At 45.2% G+C, this 18,744-nt stretch overlaps 1 protein-coding gene across 5 annotated transcripts in view; it reads left to right on the top strand.

The window, feature by feature from the left end:
* Positions 1-18,744, top strand: part of LOC143986539 (NACHT, LRR and PYD domains-containing protein 3-like) — a 535,368-nt gene that overhangs the window by 11,970 nt on the left and 504,654 nt on the right. For all 5 annotated transcript variants that reach the window (XM_077484912.1, XM_077484916.1, XM_077484911.1 and 2 more), the window contains exon 2: positions 14,884-14,951. In XM_077484912.1, coding sequence (XP_077341038.1) covers positions 14,915-14,951 — 37 coding nt within the window. In that variant the 5' untranslated portion in view covers positions 14,884-14,914. The remainder of the gene's footprint in view (positions 1-14,883; positions 14,952-18,744) is intronic.

Here is an 18,744-nt window from a genome sequence, read left to right as displayed (position 1 = left end):
TTTAGGTGATGTGGATGTTGTGGAAGAAGAATCGCATTTTACCAGTGAAAGTGCCCAGATCCTCATTGGGGAGATAATGGGGTGCAATCACGATTTAGAGAATATCCAGAAAAACATCAATGATGTTCAACAAAAAATGAAGAACATCATTGATGTTTTAGGGAGAGTCTGAAACTCCCAAAACTAGCTAGCATCCATTTTAAATTTTCAAAAACACTTTTATATTTTTAGAAAAGCCAAATTTGGAAGATGCGCACAGTGTGTCAAGATGTGCTATCTCCCACCATGGGGGATCAATGTACACGTTTTGTGGGTGCAGCCTCTTCCTTGCTACTAAAGTGGCTGAGATGAAGGGGTTGCATCCCCAAAACACATACATTGATAACCCATGATGGGAGATAGCACATGTTGACATTAGGCCGCGTACACACGGGCGGACTGTTCGCCCAACTTTGTCCACTGAACAGTGTTTCAGCGGACAGTCCGCTCGTGTGTGGGCTTCAGCGGACAGTTTCAGCGGACAGTCTGACGAACAAAGTTTTTCGGAATTCCCGTAAGACAGTCCGCTGAAACTTGGTTTGAGCGGACAGTCCGCTCGTGTGTAGGCTTGTTCGACAAACTAAGTCTCGCGCATGCTCAGAAAGAATTTACACGGCGAAGGTTGCATTGCAGTGTATAGGACGTTGTTTTTCTAGTCCCGTCGTACGTGCTGTACACGTCATCACGCACGCTTTCAGCGGACTGTTCGTTCATCGTGTGTGGTCAAGTCCGTTCATGCAAATTTTGAGCGGACTGTTTGTCGTACTGTTTGACGAACAAAGTTGGGCGAACAGTCCGCCCGTGTGTACGCGGCCATAGGCATGGGATCAGGAAGAAACTGGCCACTTTTTGATTCTCAATTTGTGTGCATCTTCCAAATTTGGCTTTTCCAGGGGTGTCACCCCATCTGATGAAGGCAATATCAGCACAGTTTGTACATACTCATGTCTGATATTGTCTTCACTTTTCAAAGTTGAACTTTGTAAGTTCCTGTGTTCTGTATTTTATGCTTTGATACATGCCTATTTACACAAAAACGCAAGTTATAAAAATGTTACTCAAAATAATGTTATATACACCAAATATGTTGGTTTGTTGTAAAACCCTTTTCTAAACGCACATGTGAATGTGCTTTGAGTGAAAAGTTAAATTATCAACAATGTGTGGCTTCCTTTTTCAATGTGCAAAAGCAATATTTGTAGTAAAGTTGTTGTTTTCTGTGGCAATGGGTGTTATTTACTAAAGGCAAATCCACTTTGCACTCCAAGTGCAGTTTCAGGTGCACTTTTGCAGTGCACTTGTAGTGCATAGTGGATTTTCCTTTAGTAAATAACACCCACAGTGACGTTTAAATTTCCCCAATCATGCCATTTTCATGACCCCACATATTTCTGCCATGGTGCTGAAAATTAGCAATATTTTTGTCAGTAATGCACTACATACATTATCAACAAAAACGAGTTGTGTGTGTAGCAGACCCACAACATAATAAGATTATCTGAAGAGAATGTCACCTCATCTTACTCAGAACTTGGGCTTGCACTGTTGTAGAAAAAGGGCCAAAAAACAGCAAAAATACCTAGGAGACACCTAAAACAAAGCCAAGCAGTAGATAAAAAAAAGATTATTGCAGTTTCAAAGAAAAATGTATTTAAAAAATGCCTCTCAGACATTGTCTAGCATATCAATGGTCCCCCTACCCACAAAGTACTCCATGTATTGGTTTCTGACCTCGTGGGTGCTTTGGGGGGGCAAGCCAGGACGAGCAGCTTCAAGGGCCGTGAGGTTGACATTTTCCGGCAAGTCTGCATCAGGGCCAACTGAGGCCACATAGTTTGCTGAATGTTTTTTGAAAAAATTGTGCAGAACACAGCAGGCAAGCACAATGTGATTTAGTTTATATTCCGCCATGTGTATTGGCATCAAAAATGGGCGGAACCAGCTGGCCATTATCCCAAAAGTGTTCTCCATGACTCTTCTGGCTCTGGCCAGCCGCACATTAAAGATCCTCTGATCCAGGGTGAGGGTCCTCATCGGGAAAGGCCACATCAGATGGTTTGCAGAGCAAATGCCTCATCTGCGACTAAAACAAATGGGAGTCCTTCTACATTCTCCTCTGGAGGTGGCAAGCCCAGACTGCCACTCTGGAGACGCCAGTTGAATTACGTCCATGCGAACACTCCACCATCCGACATACGGCCATTTTTCCCCACGTCCACATACATACATCGCTGACACCACCGCCAACATCACAATAATATTATACCCCTTGTAATTATAATAGTAGGACCCTGAACTGGGGGGTGGGATGATGCGGACGTGTTTCCCATCAATTGCACCTCCACAATTGGGAAAGTCCCAACGGCTGGCAAAGTGGGAGGCCACAGTCTGCCATTCCTGTGGTGTTGAAGGAAACTGTGGAGTGAAACAAGAAGAAAAAATAGTAATTTTGCACATCAGCATTGCAAGCAGATTAGACACAAACATTTTTTGGACAATATCAGTATAACATTTTTGGAAATGACTATTTAAAGCCTAAAGTATGAGGTCCCCTTATCAGATTCCTCACTCCCCCCCACCCCCCATCTGATGGCCCATTGCAAAAAATGAGGGGGGATGTTTTGGACAGGTAACCCTCTCCACTTCATTGAGAGCTGAATGCATAAATAATGTGTGATACTTTGGCCAGCCCCTCCTTACTTACACTATTGGCAGCCCACCAATCAGGTAATAAGTGTCATAATACAAAAAAAGGAACAAATGGAAGCACATTTTGCTATTACCTATCAAGATAATAATAGGAGCAAAAAAAAAACTTTAAACTGTAGAATTTGAAAGTATTTGAGGCAGGCCCTTGCACTACATGCTTTGGGGAATTCATCCATAAATCTGACCAGAAAAAAGGTAGGTATAGTGTGTATTTTGTTTGACAAAGTCAGCAGATAGAGGATTGCTATCAGCTGACCTAGCAATTGGGGGGAGGGGGGTTCCTAATGAGTTTGGCCCAACCCCAAAAAAAATTCTGGCACTCTGCATGAATTTAAGCACACACATAACATTTGTACACATTTTAGTTGGTGTTTAGGGGAAAGCAATATTATGGAGCTGACAAAATACATTGCTAAGTGACTAGGCTATAGGTTTATGGCCCCAGAAGAGCATGCTGGGGAAGTTAGTAAGGGAAAATATGCATGAAGGAAAAAAAAGAACTTGAAAAGCTTCCAGCATGCAAGAGGACAAAGGGGCACAGCATATCAATTAGAGCATATTGCAATCATGGTAATTAGGGAATGAGGAAAGAAATACAACACATTAGCAAACATTAAATATATAGAATGTGATGTTAAAGGAGAAAACTTACCTTCATATAGTTCTACTGCAGGACCTGAATGATGGCAGAACAGGTCTCTGGAATAATCATTCCCAGAGCCTGGGAGGAGATGCCTGTCAAGAACTTGAGGTCCTGAAGACTTCTCCCTGTCGCCAAGTAGCGCAAGGTAGCGATGAGCCTCTGCTCATGAGTGATGGCTTGCCGCATGCAGGTATCCTGCCTGCTGATATAAGGGGACAGCAAAGCCAGCAGACTAGGAAAAATGGGGTCCATCATCCGGAGATAATTCCTGAAATCATCAGGATTATTCTCCCAGATCTCACAAAGTAAAGGCATGTGCGAGAACTGGTCACGCTGGCACAACCAATTCTTGGTCCACAAACTCCTCCTCGCCCTGTTCATGGACCGGACTTGTGTCAAAGCTAAAAGCCCAACACCAAGCCCCTGCACAACACGAACTCTACGACATGGCTTGAAAATGGTTGGCTGGTCAGAATGGAAAACAGAAAGCACCAATAAACAGCAAGGCCTGAAAGAACGAACTAAAAACCAGAAACAAGCAGACAATAAGCACTGAAAATCAAAGCGTACTATACCAAGATATAGTCCACAATGACCAACAAATGCTAACTGACTACACGCACTGATAATCAGATACGCACTGACAAGCACAAACTGAAGATCAGTAACAATCTGAAGCACAAGTCTGAAAAGCGCGCATCGTCTCTAACCAAACTTCTACTAACACGCGATAAACACAAGATCAGCAGAAGGAGCCCAAGCGGTGCCGGACGTGGTGCTGAACTTCCCTTTTCTAGTTGCGTCGTACGCGGCTTACGTCACCGCATTCTTGGCAACCAGAAATTCCGGCAACTTAGTCCAACCGTGTGTATGCAACACCACTTCCGGACCACTTCCGGACTAAATCCGTCTGAATTTATGCAATGGATTTGATTGTCGGAATGTCCGACCGTGTGTACAAGGGCTAACAGTTAAACATTGCAGTAGAAATCTGAGCCCTCTCCCTCCTCCCAGGAATTCATAGCTTTATACTTCAAAAGAGTTGTTATCTCACCCTAGAGAACCAGGATTATACCTGTGAAAACAACTGTCTGCCTGGCAGGATGTCCAGGCCTATTGTAAAACTGTCACCCTCTCAATCCAGAGAACCAACAGATACTGGTCGTTTTTGTCCGAATTTCGGGTATTTTTGTTATCGTTTTAACAAACAATAACGAACATGCAGAATCTGAAAACTGAAAGATCCAACATAAACAAATGCTTTATTTTCATTTTCGTTACAACAGTTCGATATAGATAGGAGATTTGACATGATGCTGATAATAGCGATCTGTGTCCATCAAACCTGTGGTTGAATGTGCCTAACCTTAACTCTATTAGTTCAAGATTATTCTACATAGAGAGAAAAGATTTGATATGAAGATTCGACGAAGCAATCGCCGCAAATGGACATTTTTGGTCACATGCTCTTCCCATAGGCTATAGAAGAATTCTAATGTTGGTTGACTAGTAATAATAATGAATAAATATAATTATTACTAGTGTCATACAACATCAGAATTCTACTATAGCTTGTAGGTGGAACATTCGACTGGAAATGTACGATTTCGGTGTCGTACAGTTTAGCTGCTCCGTCAAATCGTAGAACATTCAACAGACGCCATAAGCCTTCAATGACAGATTCAACCTTAATTATTTCAGATTTTCGGACGAATGCATTTTTTAACCACTTTAGCCCCGGACCAATTTTCAGCCTAAGGACCAGAGTTTTTTTTTTTTACAATTTTGCACTGCACTGCTTTAACTGGTAATTGCGCGGTCATGCAATGTTGTACCCAAACGAAATTTGTGTCCTTTTCTTCCCACAAATAGAGATTTATTTTGATGGTATTTGATTGCCTCTGCGATTTTTATTTTTTGCGATATAAATGGAAAAAGACCGAAAATTTTGACAAAAAAAAATATATTTTCTACTTTTTGTTATAAGAAAAATCAAATAAACTCAATTTTAGTCATACATTTAGGGCAAAATTTATTCAGTCACATTTCTTTAGTAAAAAAAATTCAATAAGCGTATATTTATTGGTTTGCGCAAAAGTTATAACGTCTACAAACTAGAGTACATTTTCTGGAATTTAAACAGCTTTTAATTTATGACTGCCTATCTCATTTCTTGAGGTGCTAAAATGGCAGGGCAGTACAACCCCCCCCCCCCATATGACCCCATTTTGGAAAGTAGATACCCCAAGGAAAGTGCTGAGGAGCATGTTGAGCCCATAGAATATTTTTATTTTTTTGTCCCAAGTGATTAAATGACACAAAAAAAAAAAAAGTTTACAAAAAGGTGTCACTAAATGATATATTGCTCACACATGCCATAGTTATATGTAGAATTGCACCCCAAAATATATTCTGCTGCTTCTCCTGAGTACGGGGATACCACATATGTGGGACTTTTTGGGAGTCTAGCTGCGTACGGCACCCCGAAAACCAATCACTGCCTTCAGGATTTCTAAGGGTGCAAATTTTTGATTTAACTCCTCACTACCTATCAGTTTCGAAGGCCATAAAATGCCAAAATAGCACAAACCCCCCCCAAATGACCCCATTTTGAAAAGTAGACACCCCAAGCTATTTACTGAGAGGCATGTTGAGTCCATGAAATATTTTATATTTTGCCACAAGTTGCAGGAATATAAATTATTATTTTTTTGCACAAAGTTGTCACTAAATGATATATTGCTCACACATGCTATGGGCATAAGTCAAATTACACCCCAAAATAAATTTTGCTGCTTCTCCCGAGTACGGGGATACCACATGTGGGGGACTTTTTGGGAGCCTAGCCACGTACGGGACCCCGAAAACCAAGCACTGCCTTCCGGATTTAAATATAAAATGCTACTAAAAAAAACTGTTGGCGATCGCAGGGATCAGGCCTGACTCTGCAATCGATGCAGTTATGTGTTTAGTGTTTTGTAAGTGACAGTGATCGATCGATACTGCACTTGGGTGGGCTGGGCGGAGGGGCAAAACGCAGGTGCTAGCAGGTATCTGGGCTGATCCTGCTAACAATCCTTTTTTTTGGAACCCTAAACTGCTGGGGATGTTAGTATAGATCAGATATTGATCTGTTTAGATTCTATACCTCTACGGGAGGTTTATTCTTTTGTGTGTGGGTGTTAGCGGTACTGGCACTAACCTAGCGCTGCCTGGGGCGACGCAGACCCTGACCCTAAAACCTAATTGATATCACCCGCGGGTGATCAGGGGGTTAAACCTTTATTGGGTAATAAATGGTGGGTGCCCTGGTGCTATAAAAAGCAAACTAACTAACCAGAGTCACCTGTAACACTTATATGGTGATCAATGGTGAAAGGGTTAACTAGGGGCAATCAGGGGGTTCAAATTTTTATTAGGTAATATATGGGGGGTCCCTGGCGCTATATATAAAAAAACCTGATGGGGAACCTAAATAACTAACTGGCTAACCAGCGTCACCAGTGACACTTATACGGTGATCGCTGGTGAAAGGGTTAACTAGGGGCAATCAGGGGGTTAAAACCATTATTGGGTAGTATATGGGGGTACCTAGCGCTATAAAAACCTGGCGGTGAACCTAAAAAAAATAACTAGCTACCTAGCGACATTAGTGACACTAGTGACACTAATGCAGCGATCAGAAAAATGATCGCTTAGTGACACTGGCAAAAGGGGGTGAAAGGGTTAACTAGGGGCAATCAGGGGGTTACAACCATTATTGGGTAGTATATCGGGGTACCTAGCGCTACAAAAACCTGGCGGTGAACCTAAAAAAATAACTAGCTACTTAGCGGCACCAGTGACACTAATGCAGCGATCAGAAAAATGATCGCTTAGTGACACTGGCAAAAGGGGGTGAAAGGGTTAACTCTAAGGGCAATCAGGGGGTTAAACCTTTATTGGGGGGTGGTAAGGGGCTACCCTGGACCTAACACTAACTGCCCTGACACTTTTTACTTTTACAACTGACACTGCAGTGATCAGTAAATAAATGATCACTACAATCAGTGACACTGTGACTGGGAGGGGGAGGGGGAGGGGGGGGACGGGGGAGTTTGTGTGCTTATGTGTGCCTACATGTCAGTGTAGTGTTGGTGCACACTTACTTTCAGTCTTCTCCTCGTAGTCCGGTCAAAAAGACCGCCCGAGGAGAATGACATCACTTCCTCCCTGCCTGTGTTTACTATACACAACGGGAGGAAGCTTCTCATTCGCCAGGAGCGATCGAGAGGGGATGGCCAGAAACCAACGGCCATCCCCTCATCCTGGATTGCTCCTGAAGCGAAACGGACTGCCGCATCCAGCGGGAGGGGGTCCGATCGGACCCCCCACCCGCTGGAAGGCAAGCACGTACATGTACGTGCTTGTGCCTGTACATGCCATTGTGATGACGTACATTGGCATGCGGCGGTCCTTAAGTGGTTAACGAAACAAAATAAATAAAGACCTATTTTGGACGAAAACAAAATTCTAAAACAAAATATTTCAGTGTCTACATGTCTAGTCGTAAATACCTTAATGCAAATAAATCTTAAACAGTTGGGATAGTTCTGAAATTTGAGCATGTTTCATAACTTCCAAATTAATAATAGCACAGCCATAATATGGACATATTTAGTTTCCTCAGATAATTTGTAACATTTCAAGTCCAGACACCCCTATGTCAGATTATATGGGAAACCACTGGTACCCCTTATTTCTCCTAGCTAGGGATGAGCCAAACACCCCCGGGTTCGGTTCACACCAGAACATATCGAACAGGCAAAAAATTCTGAAGAACACACGAACACCGTTAAAGTCTATGGGACAGGAACATGAAAAATTAAAAGTTATTGTCATAAAAAGTGTTTGTGTACCTGGGTCCTGCCCCAGGTGACAGTTATCAATACAACATTTTTTTTTTAAATGTCAGGTTTTTTTCGGGAGCAGTGATTCTTTTAATGCTTAAAGTGAAACAATAAAAATGAAATATTCCTTCAAATATCGTGCCTGGGGGGTGTCTATCGTATGCCTGTAAAGTGGCGCAGTTTTCCCATGTTTAGAACAATCCTACAGCAAAATTACATTTCTAGATAAAAATTGTCATTTGAAACTGATCGCGGCTGTAATGAATTGTCGGGTCTCGACAATATAGATAAAATTCATGAAAAAAAGAGCATGGTTTGCCCCAGTCCATTACCAGACTCTTTGGGTCTGGTATGTATATTAAGAGAAACCCCAAACCAAACTGTAAAACAAAATGGCGTGGGGTCCCCCTAAAATCCATACCAGGCCCTTCAGATCTGATATGGAAATTAAGGGGAACCCTGCTCCAAATAAAAAAAAAATGGCGTAGGGTCCCCCCAAAATCCATACCAGACCCTTATCCAAGCACGCAACCTGGCAGGCTGCAGGAAAAGAGGGAGGACGAGAGAGCACCCCCTCCTGAACCATACCAGGCCACATACCCTCAACATGGGGAGGGTACATTGGAATAGCCCCCAAAGCACCTTGTCCCCATGTTGATGCAAACAAGGGCCTCATCCCCACAACCCTTGCCCGGTGGTTGTGGGAGTATGCGGGCGGCTTATCAGAATCTAGAAGCCCCCTTTAACAAGGGGACCCCCAGATCCCGGCCCCCCTATGGGAATTGGTAATGGGGTAAATTGTACCCCTCCCATTTTACAAAAAAGTGTCAAAAATTTTAAAAAAGACAAGTCCTTTATTAAGGAATAAAAAAAAGTCCCGCAATGTAAATCCATGCTGCCCGACGAACCAAAGAAAAAAAAACGCAACCGTTTCACATGCATGGTAGGTGTCAGGGCTGGCTTTGCCCTTCCTTCTCTGGGCTGGCTGCTCAGCTGTCAGCTAATTGCCAGCTCTCATCTCTCTCCACAGTTACCAGCTGTTCCTGATCATGCTCGTCTGACCTGCCTACTTAAAGCTGTCCAGCTCACTTCAACTCTGCCTTCGCCTTGGTCACATCACAAGAAACCATCTCCTGTGGTTCTGTTTAAAGACTGGCTTGCTGACATCCCTTCTGGCTCCTTATCCTGCTTGCTGTTGCTCTACTTGGATCAGGGCCGTCTTTAATATTTATTGGACCCAGGGCAAAAATTTTCTTAGCCCCCCCATGCAGTTTCGCTCTCCACCTTCTCTGAGACATACAATAAATAGCAGCTAGACTTAAAATCAGTTTACTGTATCAGATCAGGCAGCAATTGCAATTGGTTGCCAGAGGTTACAGCATATCATTACTGCTTACTGACTGGTTGCTAGAGGTTACAGCACTCCTTAAGGCTCACTGATTAGTTGCTAGAGGTTACAGCACATTTCTGCTTGTTGATTGGCTGCTAGAGATTACTGTACAGTAATACTGCTCACTGGTTGCGATAGGTTACAGCACATCTTCTCCTCACTGCAGGGGGGCATGATATACCTATGAATGCTGCCTTTATTTACATATCAATGTCATTGGTCTCCGCTATTTACATATGCATGTGACTGCTATTTACATATGAATGCCAGTATTTACATGTAAACACAGATCTGCAGGTGAGTCATCTGTACACAACAATAGGGCAGAGCTGGGCAGCATTAGCAGCAGCACAGGACTAAAACTTCAAGGGACAAGGGAATGTAAACTGGGATAGTTGGCAAGTATGAGACAGCTGCTTTGGGCCCCACAACAATGACAGGGCCCTGGGCAGCTTCCCCTTTTGCCCTGCCTTAAAGACGGCCCTGACTTGGATCCCTAACTTCTGGCCTGGCTGATTACCCGATCTGGTTATTGAACTCTGGCCTGGCTGACTACTCGATCCGGTTACTGGATTCTAGCTATGCTTTGACTACGCTTTTTCTATTTACCTTTTTATTTTTATTTAATAAACAAGTGTGATTTAATTGTACTTCTGTCTCGGTCTGATTCATGGTGTTTCTGACAGTAGGCTCCTGCCGAGTGACGCTTCTTCTGGGTGACAGTTCTTATATAGCTGAGGGTGGGGCCACCCGGTGATGTAAACGGGTGACCCCACCACTCTGACGCCATGGGGGCTTCCTGGAGGCTTCCTTGTTCCTCTGGTGCCCCGGTGTTCCTCTGGTGCCCCGGTGTTCCTCTGGTGCCCCGGTGTTCCTCTGATCCTCCAGTGTTCCTCTGATCCTCCGGTGTTCCTCTGGTTTCCCCCCGTGCTCCTCTGGTTTCCCCCCGTGCTCCTCTGGTTTCCCCCCGTGCTCCTCTGGTTTCCCCCCGTGCTCCTCTGGTTCCCCCTGTGCTCCTCTGTTCCCCCTCCTCTGCCCCCCTCCACTGGTACCCCCACAGCGCTCGCCACCTCCCCCTAGTTGTGCAGTGCAGGCTGAATAAAAACATGATCCTCATCATGGAGAAGCTCATAATATGATCTGGAAGGCAGCTACACAAAGTTATAACGTATTCTTCCTTGGCACCCATTCTCCTGGTCTTTCCTTCCCCCGCTCTCCATCTAGATTAACTACAGCAGTAGACAGGATGGATAGTGGGGGAAGGAAAGACCAGGAAAGGTTATGTTATAACTTTGTGTGGCTGTCTTCCTGATTGTATTATGGGCTTCTCTGTACTCAGGATCATGTTTTTATTCAGCCTGCACTACATGACTAGCCAGGAAGAAGATGTGAGCAATGCAGGGGTACCAGAGGAGGGGGACAGAGGAGTGGAGGGGGGGCATGATCTGAAGAAGGGGCAGGAACCGGAGTGGCAGCTGCGTCAGCTTTGACGGGTATGTACCGCTCCCTGAATTTTCCTCCTGCAGCAGTTGAAAGCTAGCGGGAGGTAAAGGAGGAGAAGCGGCCTTTCAGCTGTTGCAGGAGGATCAGTACCAGCTGCAGCACCCCTCTCAATGCCGCACCCGAGGCAGCCTCCCCCCTGCCCCCTAGTTTCGGGACTGGTCAGGAATAGGGATGAGCTTCGAGTTCGAGTCGAACTCATGTTCTACTCGAACATTGCCTGTTCGCCTGTTCAGCGAACAGTGAACAATTTGGGCTGTTCGCAGCAAATTCGAAAAGCCGGAACACCCTATACAAGTCTATGGGAGAAATCTAAAGTGCTAATTTTAAAGGATAATATGCAGGTTACTGTCCTAAAAAGTGTTTGGGGACCTGGGTCCTGCCCCAGGGGACATGGATCAATGCAAAAAAAAGTTTTAAAAACGGCCGTTTTTTCAGGAGCAGTGATTTTAATAATGATTAAAGTGAAACAATAAAAGTGTAATATTCCTTTAAATTTCGTAGCTGGGGGGTATCTATAGTATGCATGTGAAGGGGCGCATGTTTCCCGTGCTTAGAACTGTCGCTGCACAAAGTGTCATTTGTGCAGGAAAAAAAGTCTTTTAAAATCACTTGCGGCTAAATTGTCGGGTCTCCGTAATACAGAGAACAGTCAATGAGTGTTCTCTGTATTAGCCGACAATTCATTCATTCATTGATTAAAAAAAAAAAAAAAAAAAAAAAAAAAAGCGTGGGGGTTCCCCTAAATTCAAATACCAGGCCCTTCAGGTCTGACATGGATATTAAGGGGAACCCCGTGTCAAATTTAAAAAAAAAATTGACGTGGGGGTCCCCCCAAATATCCATACCAGACCCTTCAGGTCTGATATGGATATTAAGGGGAACCCCGCATCAAATTAAAAAAAAAATTAACGTGGGGGTCCCCCTAAATATCCATACCAGACCCTTTATCCGAGCACGCAACCTGGCAGGCCGCAGGAAAAGAGGGGGGGACGAGAGAGCGGCCCCCCCTCCCTCCTGAACCGTACCAGGCCACATACCCTCAACATTGGGAGGATGCTTTGGGGGTCTGTGACCCCTCAAAGCACCTTGTCCCCATGTTGATAAGGACAAGGGCCTCATCCTCACAACCCTGGCCATTGGTTGTGAGGGTCTGCGGGCGGGGGGCTTATCAGAATCTGGAAGCCCCCTTTAACAAGGGGACCCCCAGATCCTGGCCCCCCCCTGTTTGAAATGGTAAGTGGGTACAAAAGTACCCCTACCATTTCACAAAGAAAGTGTCAAAATGGTTAAATAAGACAAACACACTTTTGAAAAATTCCTTTATTAAAAATAAAAAAATAAAAAAAAAAATTCCAGCGGTGCTAATCCACTCTTGCTATCCAGCGACGGGTCTCCGGGGTCCAGCGATGGATGATCATATCCAGCGACGGGGGAATCTCTCAGTCCAGCGCTGTCCATACATCCGTCTTCTGTCTCCTCTCTGGAGACACTGCAGAGAGCCGAGCGCTGACATTTCTTATATTGGGAGGGCGGGGCCACCCGTCACCTGACCCCGCCCCTCTGACGCAGGAGAGGGAAGCCAGGGGTTCCCCAGTGACGTGTGGGTGACCCCGCCCCCTCTGATGTAACGCAGGTTTCCGTTACATCAGAGGGGGCGGGGTCACCCACACGTCACTGGGGAACCCTTGGCTTCCCTCTCCTGCGTCAGAGGGGCGGGGTCGGGTGACGGGTGGCCCCGCCCTCCCAATATAAGAAATGTCAGCGCTCGGCTCTCTGCAGTGTCTCCGCAGTGGAGACAGAAGAAGGAGGTATGGACAGCGCTGGACTGAGAGATCCCCCGTCGCTGGATATGATCATCCATCGCTGGACCCCGGAGACCCGTCGCTGGATAGCAAGAGTGGATTAGCACCGCTGGAATTTTGTTTTTATTTTTTTTATTTTTAATAAAGGAATTTTTCAAAAGTGTGTTTGTCTTATTTAACCATTTTGACACTTTCTTTGTGAAATGGTAGGGGTACTTTTGTACCCCCTTACCATTTCAAACAGGGGGGGGGCCGGGATCTGGGGGTCCCCTTGTTAAAGGGGGCTTCCAGATTCTGATAATCCCCCCGCCCGCAGACCCTCACAACCAACGGCCAGGGTTGTGAGGATGAGGCCCTTGTCCTTATCAACATGGGGACAAGGTGCTTTGAGGGGTCACAGACCCCCAAAGCATCCTCCCAATGTTGAGGGTATGTGGCCTGGTACGGTTCAGGAGGGAGGGGGGGCCGCTCTCTCGTCCCCCCCTCTTTTCCTGCGGCCTGCCAGGTTGCGTGCTCGGATAAAGGGTCTGGTATGGATATTTAGGGGGACCCCCACGTCAATTTTTTTTAAAATTTGATGCGGGGTTCCCCTTAATATCCATATCAGACCTGAAGGGTCTGGTATGGATATTTGGGGGGACCCCCCACGTCAATTTTTTTTAAAATTTGACACGGGGTTCCCCTTAATATCCATGTCAGACCTGAAGGGCCTGGTAATTGAATTTAGGGGAACCCCCACGCTTTTTTTTTTTTTTTTTTTTTTTTTTTTTAATCAATGAATGAATGAATTGTCGGCTAATACAGAGAACACTCATTGACTGTTCTCTGTATTACGGAGACCCGACAATTTAGCCGCAAGTGATTTTAAAAGACTTTTTTTCCTGCACAAATGACACTTTGTGCAGCGACAGTTCTAAGCACCAGAAACATGCGCCCCTTCACAGGCATACTATAGATACCCCCCAGCTACGAAATTTAAAGGAATATTACACTTTTATTGTTTCACTTTAATCATTATTAAAATCACTGCTCCTGAAAAAACGGCCGTTTTTAAAACTTTTTTTTGCATTGATCCATGTCCCCTGGGGCAGGACCCAGGTCCCCAAACACTTTTTAGGACAGTAACTTGCATATTACCCTTTAAAATGAGCACTTTAGATTGTGAACGTTCGAGTCCCATAGACTTTAATAGGGTTCTAAAGTTCACACGAAGTTTAGGTCTGTTCGCAGGTTCTGGTGCGATCCGAACAGGGGGGTGTTCGGCTCATCCCTAGTCAGGAATATTAATAGGTAATGAATAATTATATAAAAAAAAACCTTACATATCCGTATACTGTACAGTATAGTCTGGCCTGAAGGACACACACAGATCCCACCCATTAAAGTGTCCTGTACACCTTTCCCTGACAAAGTGGCCACTAAAGAGCCACACAAAATTCATTAATGGTGTTTAATCTTTTTATGAACAATAAATACCGACCTTCCTGAAGAATCCACTTGGAAGCATCTTATTATTGAATGGAGGTCTCTGCTGATCACACATCGCTTCTATTTTGGGGTCTTCTCATTTTTATTACCTGACCTCTCTGTAGACATCTTACTGGCTGATACTTTGGTGCTGGTTAGTACCAGTCTTGGCTATGAATGGCACAGATTTGTGGAGGTGACACCTAAATATATGAGCCTGTAAAAATTGGGGCCCTAAACAGGGTGACATTCCTTTGTGACCCTCGAGATACCAATAGATGAATGCTGGAATTAAGTTATTTATTGACCCTCATAGTTATGGGCTGTAAATGACAGAAGTCAATTTCAGATCTTCCCAGATTGGACACCTAGACAGCCAATCGTTATTCACATAAGGAAGCAAATTCCTGTTCATTGCACTATTGTTTGGTCTCTTTCCAGGTGAAGTCATCTCGGGTCATCTCCTGATGTCATGGCGACCTCTTCCTCCTCATCCTCCTCCCCACAAGGTATGACTGCTGATCCTGACCATCCTTTCCAATGTTTTCCTCCATCTCACATCTCCAGAGATTGGAATTAGATGATAGGACATCTTATGTCTCCATAGTCTGGACATTTCCTGTAGATATCTGGTCAGTCCACCCATTAGAAGAGTTCAGGAGCTTTTCATCAATTCTACCATCACATTCCCGTCTTCAGATTTTATTTATCATTGATGGAAATGATCTTCTGAGATGGTCCAGTGATCCATAATGACTGGAGGACCCTAAATTTTATGGTGATTTGTGTAGTGGTCAGGGGAATTCTTTGTCTATAATCCTAAGGAGAAAACATCCCCGTGTCACATGACACATACTGCTGGGAGATTTGGGGGTAATCAGAGTTCTTAGTTCACACTGATCAGACACATCATTATTCAGGGGGAAGGTTTCTTAAAGGATTGATAGTTTATTTTAGTTACCGTATATACTCGAGTATAGGCCGACCCGAATATAAGCCGAGGCCCCCAATTTACCCCCAAAAAAACTGGCAAACTTATTGACTCGTGTATAAGCCGAGGGTGAGACATGCCTGTCCATCCCTGTGTGTGTGTCCGTCCATCCCTGTGTGTCCGTCCATCCCTGTGTGTCCATCCATCCATCCCTGTGTGTGTGTGTCCATCCATCCATCCATCCCTGTGTGTGTGTGTGTCCATCCATCCATCCATCCCTGTGTGTGTGTGTGTGTCCATCCATCCATCCATCCCTGTGTGTGTGTGTCTCCATCCATCCATCCCTGTGTGTGTGTGTCTCCATCCATCCATCCATCCCTGGGTGTGTGTGTGTGTGTGTGTGTGTGTGTGTGTGTGTCCAGCCTACCTGTGTCCCGAGCCTCCGTCCCGTGCCTTGCCTCCTTGCCTCCGTCCCGTGCCGTGCCTTGCCTCCTTGCCTCCGTCCCGTGCCGTGCCTTGCCTCCTTGCCTCCGTCCCGTGCCGTGCCTTGCCTCCTTGCCTCCGTCCCGTGCCGTGCCTTGCCTCCGTCCCGTGTCGTGCCTTGCCTCCGTCCCGTCCCGTGCCGTGCCTTGCCTTGCCTCCGTCCCGTGCCTTGCCAGGATCGCCGCTCTTCGTCGGCGCCTCGGCGGCCATTCTAAAATTCAAAAGCCGCGCCTCAGCCTTCGCCTGTGATAGGCGGAACACTGAATTTCCCAGCAGCCTGTGTTCCGCCTATCACGGACATCGTCTCATCCTCATCCGTAGTACGAGGATGAGACGATGTCCGTGATAGGCGGAACACAGGCTGCTGGGAAATTCAGTGTTCCGCCTATCACAGGCGAAGGCGGAGGCGGAGGCGCAGCGTTTGAAGGGTAGAATGTCCGCTGTCTGTCTGCTCGACACGCTGATCGAGCAGGCAGACAGCGATGACTCGAGTATAAGCCGAGGGGGGCACTTTCAGCCTCAAAAAAGAGGCTGAAAATCTCGGCTTATACTCGAGTATATACGGTAACTATGAAACAATCAATAAACATAATGTTTAAAATCCCTACATATACATTAGGAGGTATATATATATATATATATATATATATATATATATATATATATATATATATATATATATACATAAAAATATTATGAGCTTGTGTCATTTCTACAACCATCACTGATAATCCCCATATTTTGTCTAACAGGTTTACTTCCTATAATCTTCTTCAGCTACATCTAGTGGCCATAATACAGTATTTTCTTGATATACCTCAACCAGTAATATATGACATTATGGCCACTATATGGAGCTGAAGATTATAGGAAATAAACATATTACACACATTATGTGAATTATTCATGAAGGTAATTATTTTAATAGCCCCCTAATATAAATAAATATCTATATCTATATATTATATAATATTTTTTTTTTTAACAAATGGCACCCAATATTCATCTGAGATGTAATTTACCACTATGGAGGCAATCATGTGAGATTACCACAGTGAATCCAATCTATCCATATGATAATGTACATATAGACATATTGGGGGATAATTTAATTTCCCTTCCCTTCTATATGCTCTTTATAGCATTGCCAGCTGCCAGTACAGACTTGCAGTGCCTTGAAAAAGTATTCATACCCCTTGAACTTTCCACATTTTGTCATGTTACAGCCAAAAACATAAATGTATTTTATTGGGATTTATTATGATAGAGCAGGGATTTGCAATTGGTGGACCTCCAGCTGTTGTAGAACTACAATTCGCATGAAGCATAGCAAGACTCTGACAGCCACAAGAATGACACTCAGAGGCAGAGACATGATGGGACTTGTAGTTTTGCAACAGCTGGAGGTCCGATAATTGCATATCCCTGTGATAGACCAACACAAAGTGGACATTAATTTTAAAGTTAAAGGAAAAGGATAAATGGTTTTCAAAATGTTTTACAAATAAATATGTGAAAAGAGAACCTTAGTGAACAGACAGCATCATGAAGGCCAAGGAACACACCAGACAGGTCAGGGATAAAGTTGTGGAGAAGTATAAAGCAGGGTTAGGTTATAAAAAATATCCCAAGTTTTGAACATCTCACAGAGCTCTGTTCAATCCATCATCGGGAAATGGAATAAGTATGGCACAACTACAAGCCTACCAAGACACGGCCGTCCACCTAAACTGATCGGCCGGGCAAGGAGAGCATTCATCAGAGAAGAGCCAAGAGACCCATGGTAACACTGGAGGAGCTGCAGAGATCCACACGTGGAAGAAGGTGTTCTGGTCAGATGAGACCAAAATTGAACTTTTTGGCCTAAAAACAAAAGCTATGTGTGGCGGAAAACTAACACTTCACATCACCCTGAACACACCATCCCCACCGTGAAACATGGTGGTGGCCGTATCATGTTGTGGGGATGATTTTCTTCAGCAGGGAAAGGGAAGCTGGTCAGGGAAGATGCATGGAGTCAAATACAGGGCAATCTTATGCCGCGTACACACGGGCGGACTGTATGGCCTACTTAGTCTGCCGAAACACATTTCGGCGGCCCCCCCACCCCAAAGCACCTTGTCCCCATGTTGATGAGGACAAGGGCCTCTTCCCGACAACCCTGGCCGTTGGTTGTCGGGGTCTGCGGGCGGGGGGCTTATCGGAATCCGGGAGCCCCCTTTAATAAGGGGGCCCCTGGATACCGGCCCCCCACCCTATGTGAATGAGTATGGGGTACAATGTACCCCTACCCATTCACCTGTAAAATAAAAGTGCCAAAAAAAACACAACACACGAGATAAAATACTTTATTGCACAGCTCTTCTGTCGCCGCCGCCGCCGCTGCCTTCCGTTCTTCTTCTTCTTCTTCTTCTTCTCCAGGAGATGTTGCCTCGACGATCTCTCCGGCCGGAATACCAGGGACGCACTGCGCGGCCACTTATATAGGGACAAGGGGCGGTGTCACATGGCTTTATGTCACATGGGTTGGTCACATGGGTTGATGTCACATGGGGACTATGACATCGTAAGGGGGCGGGGTCACCATGTGACACCAACCCATGTGACATAAAGCCATGTGACACCGCCCCTTGTCCCTATATAAGTGGCCGCGCAGTGCGTCCCTGGCTTTCCGGCCGGAGAGATCGTCGAGGCAACATCACCTGGAGAAGAAGAAGAAGAACGGAAGGCGGTGGCGGCGGCGACAGAAGACCGCCTGTAAAAGAGCTATAAGAAGGTGCGGTGGCCCGGCAGAAGAACCGAAGAGGGGGACAAGACCCCCGAAGTCAGGAGAAGAGGCCGGCGGCGAGGAAGAAAGCCGGACTCCTCCGCTAGCAAAAGAGCTACAA

The sequence above is a fragment of the Lithobates pipiens genome, unplaced genomic scaffold, assembly GCF_037356315.1.
Source record: "Lithobates pipiens isolate NorthernLeopardFrog02 unplaced genomic scaffold, aLitPip1_a1.2 Scaffold_167, whole genome shotgun sequence".
NCBI classification, from domain to species: Eukaryota; Metazoa; Chordata; class Amphibia; order Anura; family Ranidae; genus Lithobates; species Lithobates pipiens.
This window is presented reverse-complemented; position numbering and strand designations above follow the sequence as displayed.